General features: G+C 39.6%; 1 protein-coding gene across 3 annotated transcripts; it reads right to left on the bottom strand.

Moving 5' to 3' along the window:
• Positions 1-7563: 7563 nt before the first annotated feature.
• LOC103709841 (nucleolar complex protein 2 homolog) lies at positions 7564-17787 on the bottom strand. 3 transcript variants are annotated; one of them, XM_026805721.2, is made up of 14 exons: positions 17518-17787; positions 17113-17252; positions 16784-16844; positions 14010-14118; positions 12871-12922; positions 12695-12789; positions 12407-12475; positions 11802-12317; positions 10749-11051; positions 10034-10360; positions 8795-9001; positions 8324-8413; positions 8144-8243; positions 7564-7977 (listed from the first exon to the last, which is right to left on the bottom strand). In XM_026805721.2, exons 2-13 carry the CDS (start codon positions 17228-17230, stop codon positions 8172-8174), a joined length of 2019 nt encoding a protein of 672 aa, XP_026661522.2. In that variant the 5' UTR covers positions 17231-17252; positions 17518-17787; the 3' UTR covers positions 7564-7977; positions 8144-8171. The 3 variants fall into 3 exon arrangements, with proteins under 3 accessions (XP_026661522.2, XP_038970399.1, XP_008793581.2); XM_039114471.1 differs by lacking the exon at positions 17518-17787 and adding an exon at positions 17390-17508; XM_008795359.4 differs by lacking the exon at positions 17518-17787 and adding an exon at positions 17337-17503.
• Between the last annotated feature and the right edge of the window lie 8765 nt (positions 17788-26552).

The following is a 26552-nucleotide window of genomic DNA, read 5'->3' as shown; positions in this document are numbered from 1 at the left end:
TGAATCTTTCGCTCTACCTCATCAACTATATTTTTGGCAGCTAATTATTATGTTTATGCATGCGTAGGTTTCTCTCTTCTTACCTAGTACCATCATTAGTCAAGAAACTCTCTCTCTTATGGTCCTGCTATCAAGATTTGCTCCATTGCCTTCATCCTTTGCCAACACCTTTTTTGAAGTTTTGTCATCATTGGCACTGGCCGATACTATCTTCTTCTTTTGGTTGAATCTCATTCCATTCTCCGAGTAGGGTAATTGAAAATTTCACTGATTTTGGCATTCTTCTGTCATTGTCCATTTTACTACTTGAACTTCGGCCTAGGACTATCACCCTGAGCCAATTTTACCGGACTAACTAAAAGTCTCAACCACTTGTCGATCAAGCAGCATCCCCTTTTCATCTTTGCTTTGCTCTTTTTGTGCCCTAACTCTTTATCTCTTTTGAACTCCTCTATTGTACTCACTAGACGATTGGCCTTCATCCAATGGAGCCTTCCTTTTATCTTCTAGTTACTCTTCAACATGCATCTTTCTTGCCTTCAACAGCCTCTCAGCTGATAATCCAATCTCCACATTCAAACCTCTTTTTTTCCAACCTATTGAAAGAGAGATTTTGTGGCCAATTCTTCCAATGTCTCTCTTGGTGATCCACCAACCTTTCTGGGGTAGCACTAAACCATGAGACTTATCTACAAGTCTAGCAACGCACCTCCACATGTAATAGATCCAATTCTGTAATTCCTTGAATCAACTTCTCCAACATTGCGACCCATATGTTTTATTAATCTTCATAGAATCGCCCCACATATTCAACTCTTTCACAATATTATGTTTATAACTAGGCGATGTCACCTTCGAAAGATCCACCGCCATCTTAGGAGAAGAATCTCTATTGATCAACATGTTGCCTTTATCATTCTCCAAAAATTTTAGCCTTCCTTCAGTACCAGCCTTCTGTGTAACATTACAAAAATTTTAGCCTTCCTTCAGTACTAGGCTTCAAATGCAGAAATTTCATAATTATAGTCTCTAAAATAGATTTCTTTTGATGTTTTATTTTGCTCTTCCTCTCTCAAAATTGATTCATAATTCACAACTTGATAAGTTAACTAAGACAAATCAGGGAATTCTTGATCGGTAAATTTCTTTTTAAACTCAAGATTAAGGCTATTTTGGGCAATTTAACATATTCGATCTCTCTTAGGGATGTGTAACACCTATTTCTTGCCCTTTTAAATCGAGACATATATTTTTCAACTGACTCCTCAAGTTGTTGTGTCAATCTAGCTAAATCAGCCACTGAAACTTCTGGTTGATTTTATAAAATTGGGCATAAAATTGACTCTCTAATTCTTGCCAAGTATAAACAAAATTTAAGGGCAACTTAACATATCAGAGAAAAGCAGAACCCATGAGTGAATTTGCAAATAACCTCAATTAATTTAAGAAAATCATTGGCACCTGCTACAATGCATTGGATAGAAGACCTTCTGATATGTTCCACCATAGATACTTCATCATCATCTGAAAACCAAGAGTATATCCTCTGAGGAGTTTGTAGGTTACAAAGGAACCAAGTTGTTCTCTAATTAAATCTACCAAATGGGCTAGATTTGGTGATAGTTGACCCCAATCATCCTAATTTTGCTATATTACACATTGCTGCAAGGGTGCGCGCAGTTGTAGTTGAAACAAAGGACTCGAATGTGTCACATGAGGGCCCACACTAGCTTGATAAAGACTCATTTCCAATGTTTGCGTAACAAATGTGGAATTGAATAAGTATATCCCTTAAGGCAACAAATTAGAAACTGGCAGATACCCAAACTATCCCCCAGCATTAACAATTGGGTTCGCCAGAGGTGCCAAACTTATTGCCGGAGCCGCTTGCTTCAATAGGTTACTAGGTCCACCTTGCCCCCCGCCAAGCTTTTATAACCGCACCTATTCCAGAAGTTGGGTTCGGTTGCCCCTTAGCATGAATCACAACTTCAACTATAGGCTTACTCCCATTTCCTCATTGGCCAATAAAATATCTACCAATAGTTACATTCCACCTATAGCTGGCCGAAGCAGTTGCATCGAATGGGCCTTGCAACCTAATAAGTGCTTCGATATTCTATATTTACGGATTCATTCTTGATGGCTCTCCCACATAATGCTCAGGCTTTTCTCATCATATGATATTAGTTTTTAGAAGTCAAGCCATTTTAAAATTCTTACATTTCCATACTGTAAATCTTGGACAAGTGATCAGCACGTAAGCTGAGGATTACTTTCAAAAATCTACTAGTTCAGGAATGTATTGCAAGATGCTTGTGAAGACAGATTTTGATCGGCTAAAACTGCAATCAATTTGTCAATTTGGTTAGACATTTGCATAGAAGAACTCCCTATTGACTTACTTACAATCTTAGAACTGTAGCAAATTGGCTCGTCGGCACTTTCAATAGATCCTTCTAACTTTCGTCTAGATGGTATTTCAATTATGCAACAATATTACACATCTGGCCCACTACCTATTAGAATGATCCCATAATTGGAAGTTGACCTTTATGTTGGCTAGCATTCCTTTGAGAAAATACACTTTGTTGGGTTCTACCACTAACGGCACCAGATTGTTGTGAGGGTGAGGAGCTTTCCATCTGCTCAGCCCAGGAAACCAGTTGCTCCTCCAAGATATTTCAACTATGCAACAGTATTGCACTTCTAGCCCACTACCTATCAGAATGATTCCATAATTGGATGTTGACCTTCATGTTGGCCAGCATTCCTTTGGAGAAACACACTTTATTGGGTTCTACCACTAATGGCACCAGGTTGTTGTGAGGGTGAGGAGCTTTCCACTTGCTCGGCTCGGAAAACCAGTTGCTCCTCTAAAGAGGTGGAATCTTCAACAAGATTTCCGAATTGCACAATGGTGGAAGGCGAGCATCGGTCTTCTTCTTTGGTGGCATTCCATCTAGGGTCCCTCCGGGCATACCGAAAACTTATTTCCTTGATTTTCAAAATGAAACTGGGATACCAAGCAAATGGTGATACAAGGATATTTTTGCGGCCTGCCACCGGCCTACGGCCGAAATTTGAAAAAGACAGGATTGGGTTTAGTTTCCTTGAACCTTCGAGAAGTTTTGCGATCACAAAATACTACCTAAATCTATTGTAAAAACTACAGCAAAGTATAGAAGAAGATAATATGAAATCAATTCCATTATTCTGAGAAGGGTCGCTTGCTCTCATTATAAATTTCTTTTTTATTGTTCCATTGTTCTGAGAAGAGTCTCTTGCTTATATTTTAGGAAAAATTCTAGATACATTCCTCTAAGTTTGGGCCATTTACACATAGACACCAAAGTTTAAGAACCTGTTTGGAAAATCCAACAGGATTGGGCTGAATTTTTCATTGGATCATAGCTTACGCAGTCTATTTAAGCAAAGACCATATCAACCCAATTTCTCTCCAACACAAATTCTGTGGGGGGAAAAAAGGACCTCCATAGATCTTTTTTTCATCCTACAGTCCGGTAGGCCCATATATGGATGGGATTTAGGCCTAGACTAGAATGGGCCTTTTGAAAAAATAGGACTTGAAAAGTTAACAGACCTAATTCCTATAGAAAATCCAACCTAATCCTGCTAGATTTTCCAAACATACATTAAAAAATATCAATTAACCACCAAAACTTCACATTCGTTATAATATGGCCCAGTTGTCTATCTCCATTACAAAATGTTATCATGTGTAGGCCATCTAATAACTAAACTTTTGTAAAATTTCAAACTTACCCTTTTCACAAACTTAGCAAGAGACTTATTTTGGCATGAATTGAAAGGGAGTGCTTTGCAATCTATGCATATAGATAAATGATAGGGAATAGCACTTTGAGTTCTATGCAGGCAGATGGATAATAGAGTATGGAGTGTTTTGAGATCTATGTAGGTGGATGGACGATAAAAGATGGAATACTTTAAGATCTATGGAGACAGATGGATGATAGAGAATAGAGTGCTTTGAGATCTATGCATGCAAATGGATGATAGAAGATAGAGCATTTTGAGATTTATGTAAGTGGATGAATGACATATAATGGAATGCTTTGAGATCTGTGCAAGTAGATAGAGATAGAGGATGGAGTGTTTTGAGATTGTGTATGTGGATGGATGATAGAGGATAGAATGCTTTGAGATCTATGTAGGTGGATGGATGATAGATAGAGCACTTTGAGATTTATGCAAGTTTATAGATGATAGAGGATGGGGCACTTTGAGATATGTACAGGCATATAAAAGATAGAAGATGGAGTGCTTTAAGATCTATGCAAGCAAATAAATGATAAAGGATGGGGTGCTTTGAGATCTGTTCAAGCATATAGATGACAGAGGATGAAATACTTTAAGATCTATGTAGGTAAATATATGATAGATGATAGAGTACTTTAAAATCTATGCAGGTGGATGGATGATAGAGGATTGAGCATTTTGAAATCTATACAAGTGGATGGATGATAAAGAATAGAGTGTTTTGAAATCTATGTAGATTGATGGATGATAGAGTATATGGCATTTTGAGATCTGTGCATATGGATGAATGATAAGGAATGGAGTACTTTGAAATCTATGCAGGTGGATAGATGACAAGGGATGGAGTGCTTTGAGATCTATGCAGGTAGATGTATGACAAATGACGGAGTGGTTTGAGATCTATGTAGGCATATGAATGAGAGAGGATAGAGCGCTTTCAAATTTATATAGATGAATGGATAATAAAGGATGGAATACTTTAAGATATGTGCAGGAGGATGAATGATAGAAAATAGAATGCTTTAAGGTCTATGCAAGCGAATAGATGATAGAAGATTGAATGCTTTGAGATTTGTGTAAATGGATGACAAATATAGTGCTTTGAGATTTGTGTAGGTGGATGAACGATAGAAGATGAAGCGCTTTGAGATCTATGCAAATGAATGAATGACAGAGAATGTGGTGCTTTGAGATCTGTGCAGATGTATGAATGATAGAGATAGAGTACTTTAAGATCTATGCAAGTGGATGAATCAGAAAGGATGAAGCACCTTGAGATCATACAATGCCAAGATCCGACCACTCTCAAGGGTATTGTGATCTTTTTTCCACTCTATTAATAGTGTCAAAATCCTGATAGAAGGCTAGACCATATGGCAATGAAAATGAAGTTCTAATAGCTAAGCAAAACTTTTTAGACGTTGGCTCCGTTAGTTAATTGTTAGACTTTCTTCAAGAAAACAAACATATGGAATAAAAAAAAGAAGGGTTAAGAGATGATGTGGGAATAGATTAATGAAGAGAATGAGTTAATTGAATTTAGTATCTAGCTTACTTCCACCATCATGTCTAGCTATAACATACTCAACCCTGAGCATTGGGCACTCCACTGCACCATGCTTAAACTTTCTAAACAGAAGCGTGGCACAGTGAACCAAGTCTAACCTAGAGTACTCGTGGTAAGAAGGATATACTAGGATAAGAGTTTGCAATAACAGAGTTTGCTCTAACTTTTCTAATCATTATACTTCATCATGTGCCCCCCAGTTCTCCGCATTCTCAAGTTTGTTCTCCATGCTCACGAAACGAAGTTTTCTGTAGGCCTAATGGATTTTTTGTTTATATATTATATGATCATATGAGCATATCATATGTCTGTTGTTTGTCTTATTTCTTATGCGAACACCAGTTGGGGATGACTCTTGAGTATGTATGCATTACGTATATATTGTCAAATGGCTGCATCCTTCTCGCCCATTTGGCCTATCACCTATTAGTCTTTTTAACCTACCGGTGTGCATGTATTATATGAACTTAAATCTTTTTAATTTGAAACGATTTGATTACAAGGCAACGCTCAACCCAATTTGCAATCTATACCTCCCCCACCCCCTGGTGCCCCTCTACCTGCTCCCCTTCCCTGCCATGCCTCTCGACGGTGCCAATTCCACTGCCGCCCGTCCTCCTTGTCCTCCATGGTTGCTCCCCCGGGCATACCTTCCGGTGATCCAGCGAGAGACCCTCAACCCACTGCCCACCGGCGAGGAGAGGGCTTCAGAGACCCAGCTCCAATGATGGCCAAGCTAACTCCACCTGATCCTCGGCATCGAACAAAGCCTTCAAGGAGCCTCCAATGATCAGGAGGAGAAGAATTTGCCGCCAGCAAATGAACTTGGATCAGAGCTTTTTGGCATGGGGAACATTGTTGGGAGGCATGGAAGCAAGAGAAGAGCTCAGATCTCGAGCTGGCAGCCACTCGATATCTAGGTTTCTACTCTTCAGAGAGAGAAAGAAACACAGTGACCTAATACTCCAAACAGGGAAGATCCTAATGAAACTATAACCAGAACAATCAGCATTTGCAAGCAACATAGGACCAGCACAAAAATTTCACAAAGGCTCTTAGCTCTAAGCAGTATCTAAAATAGTAGCATTACAATGGTTATAAAGGCCATTGAAACAGTTTTCATGACTACTGCTCAACCTGGATCTAATCAGGTCTGACTACGAATCCACATAAGTGAAGACAGTCAATATATGTGTAAGAAGAAAACATAACAGTCACTTGAATATACTATTTAACATTATAACAGCATTATAATGTAAATAATTGATGTTATCCATTTTTTACTGTACTTCTATAAATAAAATATTTTCTATTTTTTTTTTTTTACTGAATTTCCCTACATAAAAGATCACGTCATGCAAAAATATTATTTTCTTTAATGAAAAATAGATAAAAAAGATAATGTCTTGATTTTCCTATTATTTTAATTATTTTCCATTATAACACTTAAAACGCCACCAAACCATGACTGATATAAAAAATTTAAAATACTACTTTTTAAGACAAATAATTGCCATTGACCAATAACAGTGCCATTGAGGTTGCAACACCACAGCGTAACGCTATTCAAAACATTGACTTTATATTATAAGGACTCCAAAAGTCAGGCAAACCATTCCCATGAATGTGCGAGCGTGTGTGCGCGCGTGAGAGAGAGAGAGAGAGAGAGAGAGGGAAGGAGGGAGACGTGGAAGGTGGGGGACATGGACGTTTTGGCACAGTGAGGTCAAGACAATCATGCGTTCAACAAGTCAAACAGGGCAGGAGCCGAAAAGTTGATTTTGTGCACAAGTAGGTGTTGCAGTCGCTGAAGGATGAATACGAAGCAGAGAAACCACCATGCAAAGAGACCAATGAAAGGTCCGTAAGATCCATACAAGTTAGCATTAAATGGGAGTGGTTTCATAGCTTTGATGGGCTTGACATTGAGGAAAAAAAGGACCAAACAAAATCCAGATAATCGTGCAACAGGTCAAGAAACAAGGTGTAATAAGACCAAGAACATGACAACCACTATCACGCACATTGGTAGGACTGAAAATATACAGGTCTAGATAGGGGCCTACCCTCATTTCATCAGCATCAATGCATTAAAGGCCCCGTGGAAACAAAAATTCAAGCATGAAGTACCCAAAGATATTATCTAGAGCTAGGACATAGCACCAGCATCATATGCATGTCAGGAGCACAATAAATGGCTGCAATCTTGAGATAATTTTTCAAAATTTATATTGATGATAAGTACAATCTCTCTTGGTTGCTACATGAAATGAACAAAAAAAGGATAGATCAACATGAGTATTTAGCAAAGATACATCTTTATAGTAACACAGGTAAACGAGGCCGGTGGGACAAACTGTAGGTGAAGATAGGCTTTAAATAATGAGAAAGCATAATGATATCTCAAAAAACTTGATGATCGGCCGGACAATCCACCTCCTACCTTACCTATGGTCAATACATCAGGCCATTCCTGCACCGTTTCTCCTCCAAAAGAATGCCCTCCGAGAAAACACAATACTTGAATTATCAGATAAGCATAAAGGCCATGATGCATTCATCATTCTCTCCCTTCAGGGAGGAACACAGAAACCTCGCAGCAGAAATCCCTGCAAAATTTTCAAAATGAAGGATTTAATGCAGAAGGTTATTGCTGAATAGTAATATCAGGTCATCCTTATGGTTGGCATCGATGATGCCTACATTAAACTATGGGCTCCTGTAACAGAAAACTGAATCAAGTCTTGCTATTTGCCCAAGAAATGATGTTCTTACCGTTAAGCAACCTTAGTCAATCCTTATCTCAAAACCGTGAATTTTGTAGAATGCTGGAATAGTACTGAGTGAAAGGTGCTGGCGGACCAGTTTTTTCCAGCTACAAGTATAACAAGCCAAGAAAATTAAATTATTGCAGTTCACAGATCTTGGAAGCAAACTGAAGCGAAGGAAACTAACCTGTAGGAAGCATTCAACCGAAGCTTGATCATTTGGTGAAAAAGAAACCTCTTCTCTTTTCTTCTGAATGAATGCAATGTTCTGTTCAACCTGTTTTTAGAACAAGTAGTCATGTCACAAAGGGTTAATGGAGAACAGTGCAGATGCCTAAACCAATTAGCTGTCCCTCGCTTTATCCTTCTCTTCTTGATTGGGGTAGAGGAAGCCAGACAGTCAAATTCTTAACAGAATGGTAATTGATTAAAAAAAACACCTTTTTCCCTTTTTGCCCCTCAAATCAGTAGCAGAAGATTTTCTATCATATTTGTTTCATGATTCTCAGAAAGGGTCCAAGAACAACAGTACATCAACCTCAATAAATATATATTTTATTATCTGCTCATCACTAACAGAACAATAATGTCTTTTCAGTAACTGCTCTTCAATTATCATAAAAAAGAAAAAGAAAAAGAAAAAGAAAAAGAGAAATACCTGATCTATTAAACGTTTCACCAGGCGGCGTAGACTCTCAACATTTGTCTTCTCATGGAATCTTTTCAAGAGAATGAGAGGAATAGTTGCCAGCTCAGGGAATGATATATGGTAGCTCCACTGAATAAAGTGTGCTACAAGCAGTTCAACTGCTGAAAGAACACACCCCGCATGGAAGTCTCTTGATTTAAGGAATTGCTTTGGCACCTGCATCAACAATGACCATGTCATGGTGAAGCTGCAGTATGAGAACATCATAACATGAATGTAAGTGTGGGATCATGCAGTGAATGGATTATGAGCCAAATGAACATTTTAAGGAAAAATAGGTAAAAATTGTATATCAAGATTAAGGAATGGGTGAAGGCCACAATGTTTTCGAATAATATTAATTTCATAACAGAAATATGCAATTCGTATAAAAATATTATAGCTGCTTCAATTTGTCTCCCTAGATTATCAGTAAGTACCTCAGATATGAGAACAGCTCGTTGAAACAAACCTTGATTTCTTCTCTCTTCTCCTAAGAATATTACTATCATGAAGGCAGTTGCTTTCTCAAAGCATTCCTGTCCTCAAAAAATAACTTTTGCTTGCCATGTTTGCCTTGACCAGGACTTCATACTAGTAAGTGAAAGGTCGTATCAGGTTCACGACCAGTTGGAAGAAGCTCTCAGGTGGAACCTACTTGACCCCAAGATCTGAATGATGCTACTAACTCCTTATATTGGCCCCTCAGGGTTAATGTTATTGACAGTAGTAGTGGAAATAATGGGAATTATTTTCCCAGTCCAGCTTTTTAATGGATTTCTTTTTTGAATATTGAAATTGATGTTGCAACAGCTATTTTGAGCTATTCTAATAGAAGATATTGGTTAATAACACCATAATGTCAAAAGTTACTGATCACAGATTTAGAATTATATTTTGGATCAATACTTTGTGCAGCTATAAATAGTTCAATATAAAATTTCGTAATGTCAACTGAAAAGATTTTATTTAAATGCCCATTATATAATTAATAAGAGAGAGGCCTCTAAAATCATTATAACAGCTACTGCAACATTACAATGGTCAATGCTTTAAACCATGCTTGGTCTATTAAGCTGATCATAAATGAGATGAGTCTTGCATATATGATTAAAAATAAATAAGTAGCATATAATAGGAGCCAAACAAAAAGGAACAAAATGTGAACATAAAACCAGTGGCAACATGAACTAGCCCATCAATTCCAACCTTTAACAACGATGAAAAGTCAACTTGCATTCTCTGTGTTGTATCTGAATGGCTGTTTCCCCTGTATTCTAGGCAGTCGAAAACCAAGGATGCAACAGGTATGAAAACTCTGCTGGAGAGAGAAAGATGATTGAGCATATGCACGCATTTAAACCTCAAAGGTACATAACGTGGACCAGGAAAAAGATGAGCTATCCCTCTTATGACTTGAATAATCAAGAAAAGCAGCTGCTGAAGGTCATGATCCCTGAAGTTACAGGTAATGAACTTAACCCAAAGGTCAAGGCAGTTAATATACTGCCAATTGTGTATCTTCTTGAGTTCTTCCTGCATCCATAAATCATTGTAGAGCAATGTCAAAATTATATACCGAACACACCATATGATCAAAATTAATGTCAAATATATAGGGAAAAGAAAGCACAAACCATAAAAAGCTAGAAGAAAGAACCTCCTGTACAGTTTAAGACCTGAGCATCTTATCCAATTTGACATATTATGTGATGCAAATCATACTAATGATATAGTATTGTTTAATACTACTGCAGCAATCATAAAAAAGCCCATCAATCGCAACCATCACATGCATGCCTACTAAGGACCCAAAGAACACCAAACACAGAGCATATACTAGATATAAGTGGGAAGGGGGGAGGGGGATGGGGACTCCAGGGAACCAAATGCTAGATATAAGTTGGGATTGCATGTTACAAACCTTATCCTTTGTCTTTAAAGCTTGTCTCAGGATACTGGCCAGCTGCTGCACAGAGAGAAGCACCTTCTGATATGATTTTTGAATGTTAAGAGAATAGATTTCCACAACAGAGTCCATAAGAAATTTTAGATGCTTCAAATTTGTAGGTCCCACAAACTTGCAATGTGCAATGAAAGCATTATATGTTCTCGTCAGGCAGGTATCAAGGCAGTCAGAAGATAATTGGGAAGCAATGTCTTGAATAAAAAAGAATGAAGATGAAGACAACCTCTCCTCACCAGTCGCCCACAAATGAACCAAGATCTGCATGCGAATGCAGGATGGCATAAGATATCAGTCAGAAATTAGATTGCAATGAAGTCAATTATTTGGTAGCAATAATAACCAATGCTGGTAATATATTGCTAATATTCTGGTTGGTTCATAATTACTTTAGTAACAATTAGATCCAGCAAATTCTTCTAGCTGTGAAGTTAACTGTCATATGACACTAGATAGTTGGGACAAGGTTTGCTGGTTAGGTAAAAATTACATCCAGTTTTAACTATTTAGCTAAAATTAGTTAAGTCACCAAAAATTCATTAAAACATCATCATTCTTCTAAGCATTAATGGTAAAAGCTGCCAAGTATTGACATTTGACAATAAGAAACAAAGTACCATGCATAAGAAAACTATAAAAGAAGCCAAGTATTGACAATAAGAGACAAAGTATCGCGTAAGAAAAATATAAAAGCTGCCTCATTTTGATGAAAAAAATAAAAGTTAGCTCATAATGTTTCTTACATTTAAACCTTGCGAGAGTTAACCAGGTAAACTTGTCAGAGTAAGTAACAAATGTCTTGTAATATAACACTACTAGCGTTAACAAGAATTGAAATTTATGCAGAAAATGCAGCACTGATCGAAATCCAAGAATGCAAAATTCATAAAGATTGTGAAATGGTCTTGTTCAAAACTTCCAATAACCTCTAGTTACTAGATTCCAACATCTCACTAACAAGGATATCATAAGAGGAACACTGGAACCATGTAGCAAGAGATTTTCAGGTACCTTGATGAGCCTCCCTACCAATGATGGGAATAAAGTGAAGAAAATAACAGAAGCTCTGAGTCGAGACAAGACGAAAACAAGAATCTGGTTGTCAGTAACTTGATTTAGAAGAAATAGAGAACTCCTTAGATAAGACTTCATCAGTGGCCTCATGGTTTTCCACTCTGATGTGCTTTTCAACTTTAAAATGCTTTCTTTGATGCAGGAGTCTGGAACTCCCAATAATCTACGGAAAATACCATCTGCTTCACAGAGAACAAATGTCAATATTTTAGAGAAAACATCTCTATTTGGAATTTTCTGCGATGAATTATCATCAGAGTTGATCCCATATCGAGATGCAGCACGGAATCCATTAAGTAGGTTAGCAAATGCAGGACCATCTGGCTGTTCCATAACCAACCAACACCAAACATCTATAGTATGCCCTGTAAGGATTTTGTCATCATGTGAGATCTGACTCCCTCTAATTGCAACTCCATCCAGATAACTTGTATTTCCTTCATCATCTGAATACTTTATATAGAACAGATCCATGATCAAAATGTGAAGAAACATAAATATAAATATCTGCAAAGCTTTCATGTAATGTCTGAAAAACTTACAATCTCTTGACTTCTGGTTTGGTCCAGGTCAGATCTTCTACTTTCAAGGAATTCAGAAAATTTTGGGTCCTAAAAACAATTTACACAAACCAGTTAGTTATTGTATCAATAATGAAAAATCCAAAACAAAAAAAAATTTACACCAAGAAGAGTTAGACTATTAATGAATAAAAATAAAAACAGCATTGCATACGTCAAGCATTTTCTTTTAACTCAGAATAATAGCATATGGCAGACCTAGACCATTGAAGCTTTTTTTTCAGGGGCAAAAATAGCATGAAGTATCACCTTCTCTAGCAGCCTTTCCAGTTTTCTCTTTTGCTTGGCAATCTCCAGATGAATTTCCTTGTTTTGTTCGAAAAAAGCAATGTGATCGCTCTTGTCTGCATATACTTCCATTACATTTATACTAGACAACATATCACAACGCTCAAAATGCATGGAAATAGGAAGGATATGCTAACCTCTAGAATCATTCTCGTTCTCACTTTCCGAGATGTAAGGGCATTCAGGATCCTGTGAATTAACCATCATCAGTGGAACTACTAATAGGAATACAAAAAGTTAAGGAGAGGCACACACATATGGTAGTAAAAGTTACGTGAGAAAGAAAAAATAGCTGATGCTAGTCTAAACTTGGACAACAAAAGTGAAGAGCTGATAGCGGGTGGATAGCCAGAAACTAAAAGTAGAGAATCAAATTACATTGTAGATTCCAATATAAAGAAAACGAAAAGAATGGTGAATGAATAAAGGTTCACAAAAGGAGCAAATCTTGATTGCCAAACACATACACAAAGAACCACTAAAAATTAGAAGTAATTGTGATGAGATAAGTTACTTACCAATAATGGCAGGCTTTATTTAGGTCACTACAAAAGACCCTGCACCTATACCCATGTCATCAAAGATAGAACATTTACAAACAATGTGAACACAATTTTACTAGGATAACATTTGAGTACAAGGCCGAGTCAAAGCTAACAAATATGGGATACCCCAGTGTTGACATTTTTGTCATTTTTATCCATCATATGAAATGATGGAGAACAAGATTAATAAAATTACATTCAAGTTCACAAAGTTGAGAGGTGCTGTGCAGCTGTCATGACCCCTTCAGATCAATGCGATAATTTTATCAGATCATAGGACTTGAAACATTCTATAGGCTAGATCATTTAGGCAATGAAGAAGTCCGAACAAATAGGATAAGTACAGAATATCAAGGTTCGTGCAATGGTAAACTTAAGAACTAGGTTAGACATGAACGCATTTTGAAAAGTGAATAGTTGTGGCATCAATAGCACAATGGCTGACCTCTACTTAAAATGGTAAGAGCATATGCAACAAAGATATAAGGAGCCATGATACAGAATGCTCAAATATTTCTTGAAAGTTGGTGAAGGCATACATAAAACCTAAAATAGAACAAATAAAAGTTCTGTGGGACAAGTTAATAAAGTCTCCATAGGCAGCTGAATTAGCCCATGATAGACATGAATGGTGAAAAGGAATCAAAATTCCAAGGACTGCTTGTTGGGATAAGAATTGAATATGTTTTATGCTAATGTAATGGTACAGAAAGAGAATCCACAGAAAATACCTCTGATAGATATCCATCACTGTCAGAGACATCCTCATTTAAATCATCATCATCTTCCACAAACAAATTGTCTAGCTGATTGTTCGAAATGGCTCCATCTTCAAAGTTTCTGCAAACAAAAACAAATTATGAAAATAGATACACGATAAGAAGAGAGAAAAAAGGACAGCATGCATGCTCATAAAATGATGGATCAGTTGTATTTTTTTTTATTAATTTGGAGAAATAGCATAAGCTACAATAGGTTATACAACATGATCAAGGGCACGAGGTTGATTATCTGCATAATCTAGAAAGTTTTGCAGATTTTAGTAGGACAGAAGGAAAAGCAACATGGCAGTCTTATTCCCCAAAATATGGATGTATTGATGTACAGCTTGGAATTTACCATCTAACCAAGTTGCAATATTAGGAGAGCAACAAAACTGTTAAAGGTCATAAAATACATGTTACATAAGTTTTAGAAGTTTTGTCTTTGCTGAAAACAAACAGTCCTTTAAAGTTGACAGAAAATAGCATAGTAATTGCTTACCACTCCACTTACTTCCTTTGGATTTCAGTTAACTACTTAAGCTAACAAGATGATGTAAGATAAAAGTACGAAGAATTAGTTTATCTAAATTTTAATCAAGAAGAAGCTACTGTTGCTTCCTGAACACACAAACTCATGGATTTTTTCCTGATTAACAATTCACAAAATGTAAGTTCAAGATGATTGTTTCAGAATATGAAAACAAGAAAAGTTGTTCTCCCTTTATTTTCTATACAGTACATATCATAAAAACAAGAAACTTTATCACCAATTGGTAAATAGAAAAGAAATTGTGACGGCCAACATTTAGTCTTTAAACAGCTCAAAGTATGGTGTTCTTATTTCTACACTTTGTACCTAGGTTTCAATTCTCTTACATCAGACATCCGGATTGAGAAGAAAAGCTTTTATGTTCACACCAGATTCTTATCCTGTGTAGCATGTGGTCATATGGTGTTTACATTATTAACTACATGCAATCACTGGCAATGATAGTGCACATTATCCATGCCAGAATTTTAATGTTCTGTAAAATTTAAAGCAATGTGACATATACACAAATATGAACTGTGACCACAAGACAGATGATTCAGTTATTGATTGAATGTGCCATGTATGCAAGAAGAAACATGTCCAATCTGGCAATAAGAAAGGAGAGGAAAAGTTATAATTAGCATGCCTTGATCTCATATATTTAAAAGTAGCTTTAAGAATCTGTGATTCAATATATTTGAAGGCAAACATGTCCAAACAGGCACAAAGAAAAAGGATTATTATTAACAAGATTTAATATTAAGCGATTCTATGAATTTGTGTCAAGGTTTATCCTTGTTTAGAACAACCAGCTACAAATCATCCCCACCATCCCAGTCTTCACAAGTCTCATCATCCCCTTATCCAACCCTCCTTCCACACATATGATATTTTCCTTCTTCAGGCCTGCTTTAATCTTCATTCGACATGATCTAACATCTCCAATTTCTCCTGAACAATTTATTGTTAAAATATGAACCATTTTTCCCAGAGTACTTGTCTTTAACTTTTTAAGTTGCCTTGCTAATTTTAATGGATATTCTTGTAAATTGTCAAAATCACATTCAATGATTCTTGAGATCCTGTAAAAAACAGGACTTATTTTACAATGACATATTATTAATGACATAATAGAAAGATAATAAATGCAGTTTTCATGTAATGATCATTCTGTGCATCTCTCCAAACACTTGAGCTGACACAATGAAGAAAATGATCAATCCTGTTCTTCTTTGCAAAGTCACGGATCACATTTAAAAGCCTTGATAATCTTCACTGATTTCTATACTGAAACCAAGATATGATACTCTACACACTAATTCCACAAAGAAAGTATTTTTTTAACAATGTATTAAGAACCTTCATATGAGACCAAAATTTCATTCAAATCCCTGCAATGATGAATTTACCTAATGGTTAATGCAATCTTCTATTAGCACCTATCGCTAATATAACTCCAAAGGCACCATACTCTAGAGCAGGAAGCCAATTCACATATGATTTCGACCAACTAATTATTAAGTATTAAGACTCTTAGGCACTTTTAGGAAAAACTGCTAGTGATAACCTACTTTGCTCAGACAATAGCTAAGCCCTGTGCTCAAGCTGTAATGCATCAGACTGATATTTTGCTTGAGTAGTTACCATCACTGGATACCATGAAATGGTTGGTATTTACTCACAAAAGTCAATAACCTACTTTGCTCAGACAATAGCTAAGCCCTGTGCTCATGCTGTAATGCATCAAACTGATATGTTGCTTGAGTAATTACCATCACTGGATATCATGAAATGGTTGGTATGTACTCAAACAAGTCATTGAAGATACAACCATCCTTGCTAGATGAGGATGCTATTCACTTTGTCAATATAGTAATTTTGTTTATCCATAGTTCTCATTTTGAAAGGATCTCAAAGCTGAACCAAGAAACCTATTTCTCTAAACACAACGTTACGAATAGAAATCCAATACTGAAATCATATCCCAAATGTAAAGTACGAATAACAAAGAAAGCCCCGTTTAGTAATTTATGAAAACAAATCAGTGAAATTACTTAACCAATCAAGCAATGCATCAAACTAAACCGCAATGTAACTAAAAGAATCCGGAATTGAAATTTAAAAAAGAAAAAGAAAAATGAAAAAGAACTTGAATTATGACAACTTTAACAAATATCATAATGAAATTGAGTTAGGAGAAGCTTCTCACCCTCTAACATGCTGTTCTGATCGCACCTTCTCATACTCTTCTGCAGCATCCTCATTACCCACTGTGACAGCAAATGATGTTCAAGTATGAAGACAGTGCATTAATTACAAAATCAAAAGCATCTCCTTTCTAACCTTTTGCATATGTAAACTAAATATAACATAACAACAAGGAATAAAGAAGAGATTTTGAGTTACTAGATTGTTTTTAGGGCCCAGTTACTACGATTTGGATGATATTTGCTGTCCTCATCTTGGAAAATATCCATAAAATCAAGTAAAAGCAAATAAGAAGAAGAAGATTTATAAGCTTTGAGATCTGATGGAAACCTCGACGAGAAGCGGCTTTCCTTTTGAACATGGATTTGATCTTGCGCCTCCGCTTGAGCACGGATTGGAGGTTCTTCTTGGCGAACTTTCTCGCCTTCTTCCCCAACTTCTTCGCCATATCTTCACCGAAGGTTATCTACCTGGCAAGAATTACGGCAACGTGTTAGATTCCAGGGAGCGGATCGAGGAGAAGTAAACTGAGAACGAGGGAAGAGAATTCATGCCTAGGGTTGAGCAAAGAGAGGGAGGAGGAGGAGGAGGAGGAGGAGGCAAGAACAGAGAGGGGTTTAGGGTTTTGGGGTTTTTCCCGAATTTGTTTGCGAGGTTGAGGAAATGGAGAACGGGAGGAAAGGCGAAACGGATTAGCGGGCCTAGCGTTAATGGATTATGATCCAACCCGATAACCTTATATATCTACGTGTCCGGAGACTCCGGACTCAAACCCAGGGTCAAGTACTCGAGATCCTTCCTGCTTGGGGCTGAAGTGCAAATGCAGTGGTGGTGGTCGGTGGTCCGCTCTCCAATCAGAGGCCGTCCATCAATCAGAGATCCTTCCAGCTCGGGAGTCGGGAGGAGGCGCTCGGAGGAGGCGCTTGGAGGAGGAGGCACTCGGAGCCGAAGAAGGGACTCGGAGGAGGCGCCGCTCGGAGGAGGGGCTCGGAGCCGAAAGAGGGACTCGGAGGAGGCGCTCGGAGGAGGCGGCGCCCGGAGGAGGGGCTCGGAGGAGGCGGCGCCCGGAGGAGGGGCTCCGAGGAGGCGCTAGGAGGAGGAGGCGCTCGGAGGAGGCGGTGCCCGGAGGAGGAGGCGCTCGGAGGAGGCGCTAGGAGGAGGAGAGGCTTGGAGGAGGCGGCGCCCGGAGGAGGGGCTCGGAGGAGGATGAAGAATGGCGCTGGCTTTCAATTTAACCGCTCCATTTCGGGTTGGAGTCGTGGGTCCAGGCGTCCTGGCCGCAGGCGGCAGTGCGGGATTTCGGCTCGGGTCGGAACGGGTCGCAGCGTAAACGATCCAAAAAAAATCCAAAAAAGGAGATGGATCAGGTCGGATCTAGATTTACTGAATCTGAGCCGGTTGGGTCCAATTTTAGAAATTGATCCGGACTCGTGAGTCCTAAAATTTAGGTCGGATTGGATGACGAATTGATCCAATTCATTTGCAGCCTTAATTATATATTATATAATTGGCAAATGCAAATAATTACAATTTAAAAAAAAAATACAATATCATTATCTGTGTTGTACTTATAAGATGCATGGGTAAAAGACCTCCAAAGTACATGAAATGTTATTTCTCGGTCTTCATTACACTGTAGAACATGATCAATGTATGAATTTTCACTTTGAAAAGTCTACATCATTAATTTTTATTAAAAGCATTTGGAGTAAAATAATATTAATATACACACACATGAAGACTCATAATATTGATCATGATCATGAGTTTTATTGGTTTGTAAACCAGGTACTAAAAATTGCAAAAATAAATAGTTAAAAGAATATAAACAATATTTTGCCATGGTCTAAGTATTAAACTATGTTATGTATTTTAGCAAACTAGCGTAGTGAAAAATCATTTGTCTTTATGCCTATATGATGCGTTGGTTAGAAATGGCAAAAACACAATTTTTGATTTATAGGCACTTTTAGTTACATAGATCATGATTAACGATGTTGATCTTCGAACGGAATGTATGCATGTAAGTATATATTCAAAATATTAACCGTGTTTCACACTATAAAAATGCCTTGATATAAAAGTTGATGTATCTTGGTGGTTTCAAATTTATCCATCAATTGTGCGTACGATAAAATATAGGATAGGACAAATAAATTGAAAATCCATTTTATGAATTATGATCTACACATTTTAAAACAAAAGTAAGTAAATATCGATCAATTACTTACAGTCTTAAGCAACGTGATCTAATAATTTTGTTAGAATTTTATATTCTATGCCTATTCAAATGTTACTGCATAGTAGATGTCCAACAAGTGTTGAAAAACAGTCCTATGTTGTAGTATAAATCAACCAATTCTGAACCTAAATAGTGGATGTCAGAGATAAGATACTTTGAAAATGCATAGCAAGTCATATGCAAGATAATCTTTGGATATGCATGGCAAAGTCATATGCATCCTCTAAGTTTATATATTCGTAATTTTTATTTTTTACACAAAGTAATACTAGAGAATTTGATAAGCTAGAATATTAATGTTTAAAACTAAAATGTTTATAGAATTAGGTTGATTGTACATAGAGCTGCTCGATGTTAACCTCTTTAAGATAGCTAGCAAAATGACTAACTAAAAGCTTACAGATCTACTAGTCCATTAAGTCTGAGGTAAATATTGATGGTTCCTAAATCATGAAAGTGTTGTCTGATAAAATATAAAGAAAATATGGATCGTTCGATAATCTACATGAGACAGGAGCTTAGTGCCTATTTGGATGCTTGGATATATTGTCATTGAATAAATTATGCACTTAACTAAAAGTTTAAAGGAAAATGCATTTATTTCGATTTTGCCCTTCTTGGTTCCACCGTACATAAGTTTGTCCCTTTTTTTTTTTTTCTCCCGTCTTCCGCTTTTGTTTTTTTTTTTTTTTTTTTTTCGCTAAAGAAAAGGATGAAGGGGGGAAGGAGAACCTCCCTCGTGGCAATCCCACACTGGCCCCTCTCCCACCATGTCTGATACCGGTAGAAAGCACCGTTTGGGCCGTCGGATTTGATCTAGGCGGTTTGATATGCGGTTCTGTAGGATGGGGGAAGGATCCAGCGAAACGGGACATTAGTGGCAGTGCTGGAAATGGAGGGTTATTTTGGTCATTTGGAAGTGCTTACCGTGGGGTCGTGAATGGGGAGTTCTAAATACACCCCCCCGATTGCTCAGGACACCCCCCAAAAACCAAAAAAAAAAATACCCAAACTAACCTTTAGTGTAATTACCATATTGCCCTTGAAATTTTCTCAGTACACCCCCCTTCCTCCTCCTCCGTCTCCTCCTCCGTTTCGTTTTGAAAAGGAAAAAAAAAACCACCCCTCAAACCCCCCTTAAACCCCTCGATCCATTTACATCGTTTAGGCGATCTTTGAAGGAGATTTAAGCCTCATTCGAAGCATGGACAAGCAACTAGTGATTTGGGACGAAGAATCGGCCGCAAAGGTACGTGTTCCACCTTGTTTCGAAAGTTTTTTTTTTTTCACGGTTCGTGCTCCGTTCGGCACTGGATCGCCGAACAAAAGGCTTCTGTTCGGCTGCATAGTGCCGAACAGAAGCCTTCTGTTCGGCAACGCTCTACCGAACAGAAGGCTTCTGTTCGGCTGCACAGTGCCGAACATAAGGCTTCTGTCCGGCACACTGCAGCCGAACAGAAGGCTTCTGTTCGGCACTCTGCAGCCCGAACAGAAGCCTTCTCGTGCCAAATCGCGTGCCGTGCTGAATTTTGTGCCGAACAGATCCTCTGATTCATTAATTCTTGGTGATAAATTATTTTATATGTAGGGCTATGCTACAACCGAATCGAGTATAATTGGATCAGAATTTGTACTGGATTACACAAGCGAATTTACAACTTACGAGGTATTATAATATATTGTGCAATTTTGTATTAGTTTAGCGAGCTATTTTTACAACTGTGTACTTACATAAATTGTTTAATGTATAGATCTTCAAGAGTAGAGAGGACTTGTGTAATTGGTGTCGTGAAGCTGGGAGGCGAAATGGTTTTGTTGTTGTAATCAAATCATCCGATGCAGGTACCATTTCTAAGAAACCCAGAATTACGTTAGGTCGTGAGAGGGGTGGGACGTACCGAACCACAAAAGAAAAGCGAATAAAGACTGCCTGTGGGACAAAGAAGTGTGGATGCCCTTTTGCATTAAGAGGAAAGAAATTGGATACTGCGGATGATTGGATATTACTGGTCGTATGTGGAGTGCACAATCATCCCGCTGCAGAGAATCTGGAGGGGCACTCATATGCAGGGAGATTATCTAAGCAGGAGACGGAATTGTTAGTGGATATGTCGAAGAGTTTGGTTCGTCCAAAGGACATATTATCCACATTGAAGGAAAGAGATGCCCTCAATGTTACGACTATCAAGACTATCTACAATGTACGTCAACGGTTTAAGGTTGCAGAGAAAGCCGGGAGGTCTGAAATGCAACATCTATTAGGTAAATTATCAGAGGCTAAATATATTGAGTGGCATAGGAATTGTACTAATACGGATGTTGTGCATGACTTATTTTGGGCACACCCTGGCAGCATTGATTTGTTCCGTGCATTTCCCCCGTGTGTTGATAATGGATTGCACGTACAAGACGAATAGGTATCGTCTTCCGCTCTTAGAGATTGTGGGGGTGACATCTACTGACATGACATTTTCAGTTGCTTTTGTATACTTAAATTCTGAGGGGGAAGAAAGCTATACTTGGGCATTAGAGAGATTGCGCAGTGTCATAGCTGATGATGTTTTGCCTGAGTTGATTGTTACAGATAGAGACTTGGCTTTGATGAATGCAATTCATAGAGTATTTCCTACTGCTAGACATTTATCATGTAGATGGCATATTAGTAGGAATGTTTTGGCCAAGTGCAAAAAATTTTTCGAATTGAAGGAGAAATGGGATAAATTTATTATGAGTTGGAATGTACTAGTGCTGTCCTCCACGGAAGACGAGTATAATGATCGCTGGAGTGCACTGCAGAGAGAGTTCGGTACCTATCCAGATGCACTACAGTATGTGTCAGATACTTGGCTGAGCAAATACAAGGAAAGATTTGTTGCGGCGTGGACTGATACATGCAGGCACTACGGAAATGTGACGACAAATAGGTATCACAAATAAAGACTCATTTAATTTTAATTTGCCTCAATTCTTATATCTAACTTTCATTTGTTTACTAGGGTCGAGAGTGCACATGCAAAGCTCAAAAAGCAGCTTGGATCAAGCCAAGGAAGTTTCGAGTCATCTTGGACTAGAATACATGGATTGATTGAGTTGCAGCACAGCTCCGTTAAAGCCTCATTGGAGAAGAGTTTATTGGTAGTGCAGCACAACTTCAAGCCAGCTGAATTCAAAGAGTTGCGAGGTTTCATATCTATAAGTGCGTTAAATCATGTCCTCGCCCAATCGAAACGAGCCAATTCAGTTGGGTTTGATGATTCAAATTGTGGGTGCGCTATTCGACGCACACATGGTATACCATGTGCTCACCAGATTGCGCGGTACAGGGTGGAAGGTCGGCCCATTCCTCTCGACTGCATAGATCCTCATTGGAGGAAACTTGATATTCTGCCTACCCCCCCCCCCCCCGTGCAGCCAATTCAGTTGAGTTGTGATGCAGAGTTAGATTTGATTGCGCTACGATTCAAGAAGTTAGATGGGGCTTCTCAATTGCAGATGATCAAGAAGTTACGAGAGATTGCAAGTCCAGATAGTACACCTCTTTTAGAGCCTGCAAAACGGAAGACCGGTTCACGTGGGCGCGCTTCACTGAAGGTTGATACGTCTACTCGACGTGACCCGTCTGCGTTTGAGTTGGTTCTATCTGGACAGGATAGTTATTCACCTGGTGTTGAGAAAGTTACCATCCGCAATCCATCTACTCAGATTCAAAAGAGACGGCCCAAGCAAAAGGTAAGTACCAAATATTTATTTCCTTACAATAGGTATCACAACGTCTACGGGACGGTCCGTGCCGTGCCGGTATGTCATGTGCCGATACAGGACATGTCGGGACGTGCCGTGCCGAGATGTGCCGATACGAGACATGTCGGGACGTGCCGTGCCGAGATGTGCCGATACGGGATGTGCCGTGCCGAGATGTGCCGATACGGGATGTGCCGATACGGGACATGTTCTGCCATTGTTACATATTTTCTATCATTTGATATTATTTGCAGGTTTTTCGTACTAGAGCCCAGTCACATACGCCCATTATCTATATTGATGCTATTCCTTCTGCCTTGAGACCATACATCCAGCATATCAAGGATGTAAAAGCTGATGGGAATTGCGGATTTAGGGCAATAGCTGACTTACTGGGATTTGGAGAAGATGACTGGGTGCGTGTTAGGAAGGATTTATTGCAAGAGTTGCAATGTCATTCGGACCACTATCGCACATTATATGGTGTGGAAGGGACGATTGCTGAGATCACTCATGCATTATCATATTATGATGATTGTCCACCATATGACAGATGGATGACTATGCCGGACATGGGTCATCTTATAGCATCCTGCTATAATGTTGTCCTATACCATCTCTCGTTGCAACAATGTCTGACCTTCCTACCTCTCCGTTCTGTGCCAGTACCTCTTCTATCCCCGCAAAGATATCGCTATCGGATTCGTAAATGGAAATCATTTTGTTGAGGTACTACGTTCACAACACTTGCGAATATTTAATTTTGCTTATTTAATTTTTGCTTATTTATAATTTTGTAGCTATTAATATTTTCTTATTTCTAATTTTGAAGGTGTTCTTGTTGCCGGGACATCCCGTTCCGCCAGTAGCGACCAACTGGCGAAAATATCATCTTCCTTGTGCTACCGGATGGGAAAATTCATATGAAGCACGGATTCAACAGTTCAAAGAGAGCATCTCACCTAATGTTATAATTAGCGAGACAGTAGAGTTAGATTGATTATTTATATATGTACAATTTTTGAAAGTTGTAAATTTTTTTGGCCTCTTAGAGTCATGTACTGTGAAACTCCATCATCAATATAAATCAAAAAATATCTGTCTTCGCATTGTTAGATTGATTGTTATGTGCACTGTTATATTTGTGTAAAATAGAACGGGCCAGGCTTTACAAAGATTACACGTAAATGTACCAAAAATATATATTTTTCATTAATATCAAAGGCTTTACAAAGATTACAAAGGCTCCATCATCAATCCCTATGACGCCATCCGTCGACGCGTGTACTGCTGTACGTCCGAATGAGAGGGTCCTGGATCCGAATGAGAGGGTGCTGTACTCGGGCCAGGCTCATCCACCCAGAAGTACCTGATGCATCTGAGAAATAGCATCATATAGGTGCCCGGCACCTAGTGACGTAGCCTCTGAGGGACCCATCCGTACAATGTCGGTACTGATACCGAGTGCAGCTGCATTACGCCGCCGGTGCATGTCAGCATCATCATGACCTCCCCTAGCTCCAGAATGAGTACTCGAGCGCAGATGAGGAGGCTGAACTGCAACGTGCGTGATACGGAGATACCACTCCATGTATCCCGGTACGCTGTCTGATGGCCGGGTAACTGGGTGGCTCCTGCTCGCCTGGCTCAGCACGTGGTCCTCCCACCGCTCCCAAAGCTGATCCATATAGGAGTAATGTATCCGGTACGAGCCTGCTGTGGAACCTCTGTTGGCTCGCGTAGGGGCTAGTGGCGCTCGAGGGATGGTCTGAATACGACCAAACTGTCTAAGAACCCTTTCTGGATGATAGGGTTCTACGATATCAAGGCACTTGATGGAGCCACTAAAAAATGCGACGGGTATATATGGGCGATCTCCCCGAAGCCGATGATGGGGATCCCAAATAACCTGTAAAACAAAAGGTCCATTTCAGTTTAATACTATATCGCATATTAAAAGTACTGACAAACACAAGCAAATGGTAATATGATACGTACCTCATCGATGCTCAAAAGGTCCAATGACTCACGTAGAACCACTAAATGGTCCATCGTGGTACGGGATGGAGTACCGGGCATCCAGCGGTGCACGCGGGGACTGGCATCAGTATACTCGAGCAACGGGTGAGGACTGAGTGCTGGAAAATGCTCATAAATCCATGCCTGCAGAAGCGTCATATAACCACTGATCTGTCTCACTGATGACCTCGACGCAATCCCCAACTGCCGATACAAATATGCTAAGGCAGCTGTACCCCAGGCATATGTGCTCACCCTATCCAGATCCCGCAGTAAACACAGATACGCTATAGGCACCCTGGTCCCACTCTTATCAGCAAAGAGTGTGCAGCCTAACAAAAATAACAAATAGGCTCGTGCTGCACACTCTATCCTCTGCTGCCTGTCTCTATCAGATACAGAGTGAAACTGAGTCCTCAGCCACTCCATCCTCACAGACTGACCGCGCGATGACAGTACCTCCTGACGCGCGTCTCCAGCTGACACCCCAACAACTCCACAAGTAGCTCCTCAGCATCCCGATCACTCATCCTCTCAGGAGAAACTGATACTGAGGAACCTGCGACAGGAATCCCTAAAATGGCGGATACATCATCCAACGTGATAGTGATCTCGCCAAATGGTATATGGAAGGTGTTCGTCTCGGGCTGCCATCTCTCTACGAAGCCCGAAATCAGAATCTTATCGATGAATCGATAAGAGCACTGTACTAACTCTACGAGGCCCGACTGCCTCAATAGTGCTCTGAACCTGGTATTTGGTTGGTTTGAAGACCACCACTTCCATTCACCAACCTTGGCAGTATGGTTCATGCACTTTAGTGGAGCTCGTTCCTGTAATATAAATGTATAATTACTACTACTTTATAAACATCAATAAACAAAATATAATGCTATAACAAATAAACAATACCTGTTGCCTCCAGATGGAAGCTGCTATATGCGTCCTGAAACTGATCAGGACGGACTCATCCTCTGGACCTCCTGGACATGGTCCAACGGACTCATCGTCTTCGCCCCTAGCGGGCATATCATCATGCTCTGACTCAGGAGAGTCCGATGGCATATGAGCAGGCTCGGGAGAAGCAATCCTAGCACGACGTCTCCTAGCTGACGCCGTAGGTCTAACTCTGGCGGGACGGGGATCCATGTCTGAAAATATAGAAATTCAATGTTAGGCTATATCAAAGAAAATAATTCAATTGCATACATAAATGTTCGGCACAAAATTCAGCACGGCACGCGATTTGGCACCAGAACCCTTCTGTTCGGCTGCACAGTGCCGGACAGAAGGCTTCTGTTCGGCTGCACAGAGCCGGACAGAAGGCTTCTGTTCGGCTGCTCAGAGCCGGACAGAACCATTCTGTTCGGCACTGTGCAGCCGAACAGAAGGCTTCTGTTCGGCACCGTGCAGCCGAACAGAAGGCTTCTGTTCGGTTGAGTGTTGCCGAACAGAGGGCTTCTGTTCGGCACTGTTCAGCCGAACAGAAGGGTTCTGTTCGGCGATCCAGTGCCGAACGGAGCACTGGAGGCGGGGGGGCGGGGAGCTACCTCGACGTGGTCGTGGAGGCGCCGGCGAGGTGCTCGTTGCTCGGGAGATGGCCGGGGAGGTGGTTCCGGGAGAATGCCGGCGACGAGAGGGAGAAGGGGAGAATGCCGGCGACGAGAGGGAGAAGGGGGAACGGGGGGGTTTTGGGCGAGGGAGAAGGGGGAGACGGAGGGGGTTTGGCCGCCGGCGAGGTGCTTGAGGTGCTTGAGGCGAAGTTTTT

Source organism: Phoenix dactylifera, chromosome 16, assembly GCF_009389715.1.
Source record: "Phoenix dactylifera cultivar Barhee BC4 chromosome 16, palm_55x_up_171113_PBpolish2nd_filt_p, whole genome shotgun sequence".
Taxonomy (NCBI): Eukaryota; Viridiplantae; Streptophyta; class Magnoliopsida; order Arecales; family Arecaceae; genus Phoenix; species Phoenix dactylifera.
The sequence above is the reverse complement of the archived record's forward strand: the minus strand, read 5'-3'. Positions and strand labels throughout refer to the sequence as shown.

Bases quoted from the DNA above. Each gene is read 5' to 3' on its own strand.
- LOC103709841 (XM_026805721.2), bottom strand. From the start codon at position 17,230: ATGGCGAAGAAGTTGGGGAAGAAGGCGAGAAAGTTCGCCAAGAAGAAC. The intron at 16,845-17,112 runs GTTTCCATCAGA...TTGCTGTCACAG, and splicing joins GAAAGCCGCTTCTCGTCGAG to TGGGTAATGAGGATGCTGCA. The intron at 8,244-8,323 runs GTTAGTTTCCTT...TTATACTTGTAG, and splicing joins CGGTTGAATGCTTCCTACAG to CTGGAAAAAACTGGTCCGCC.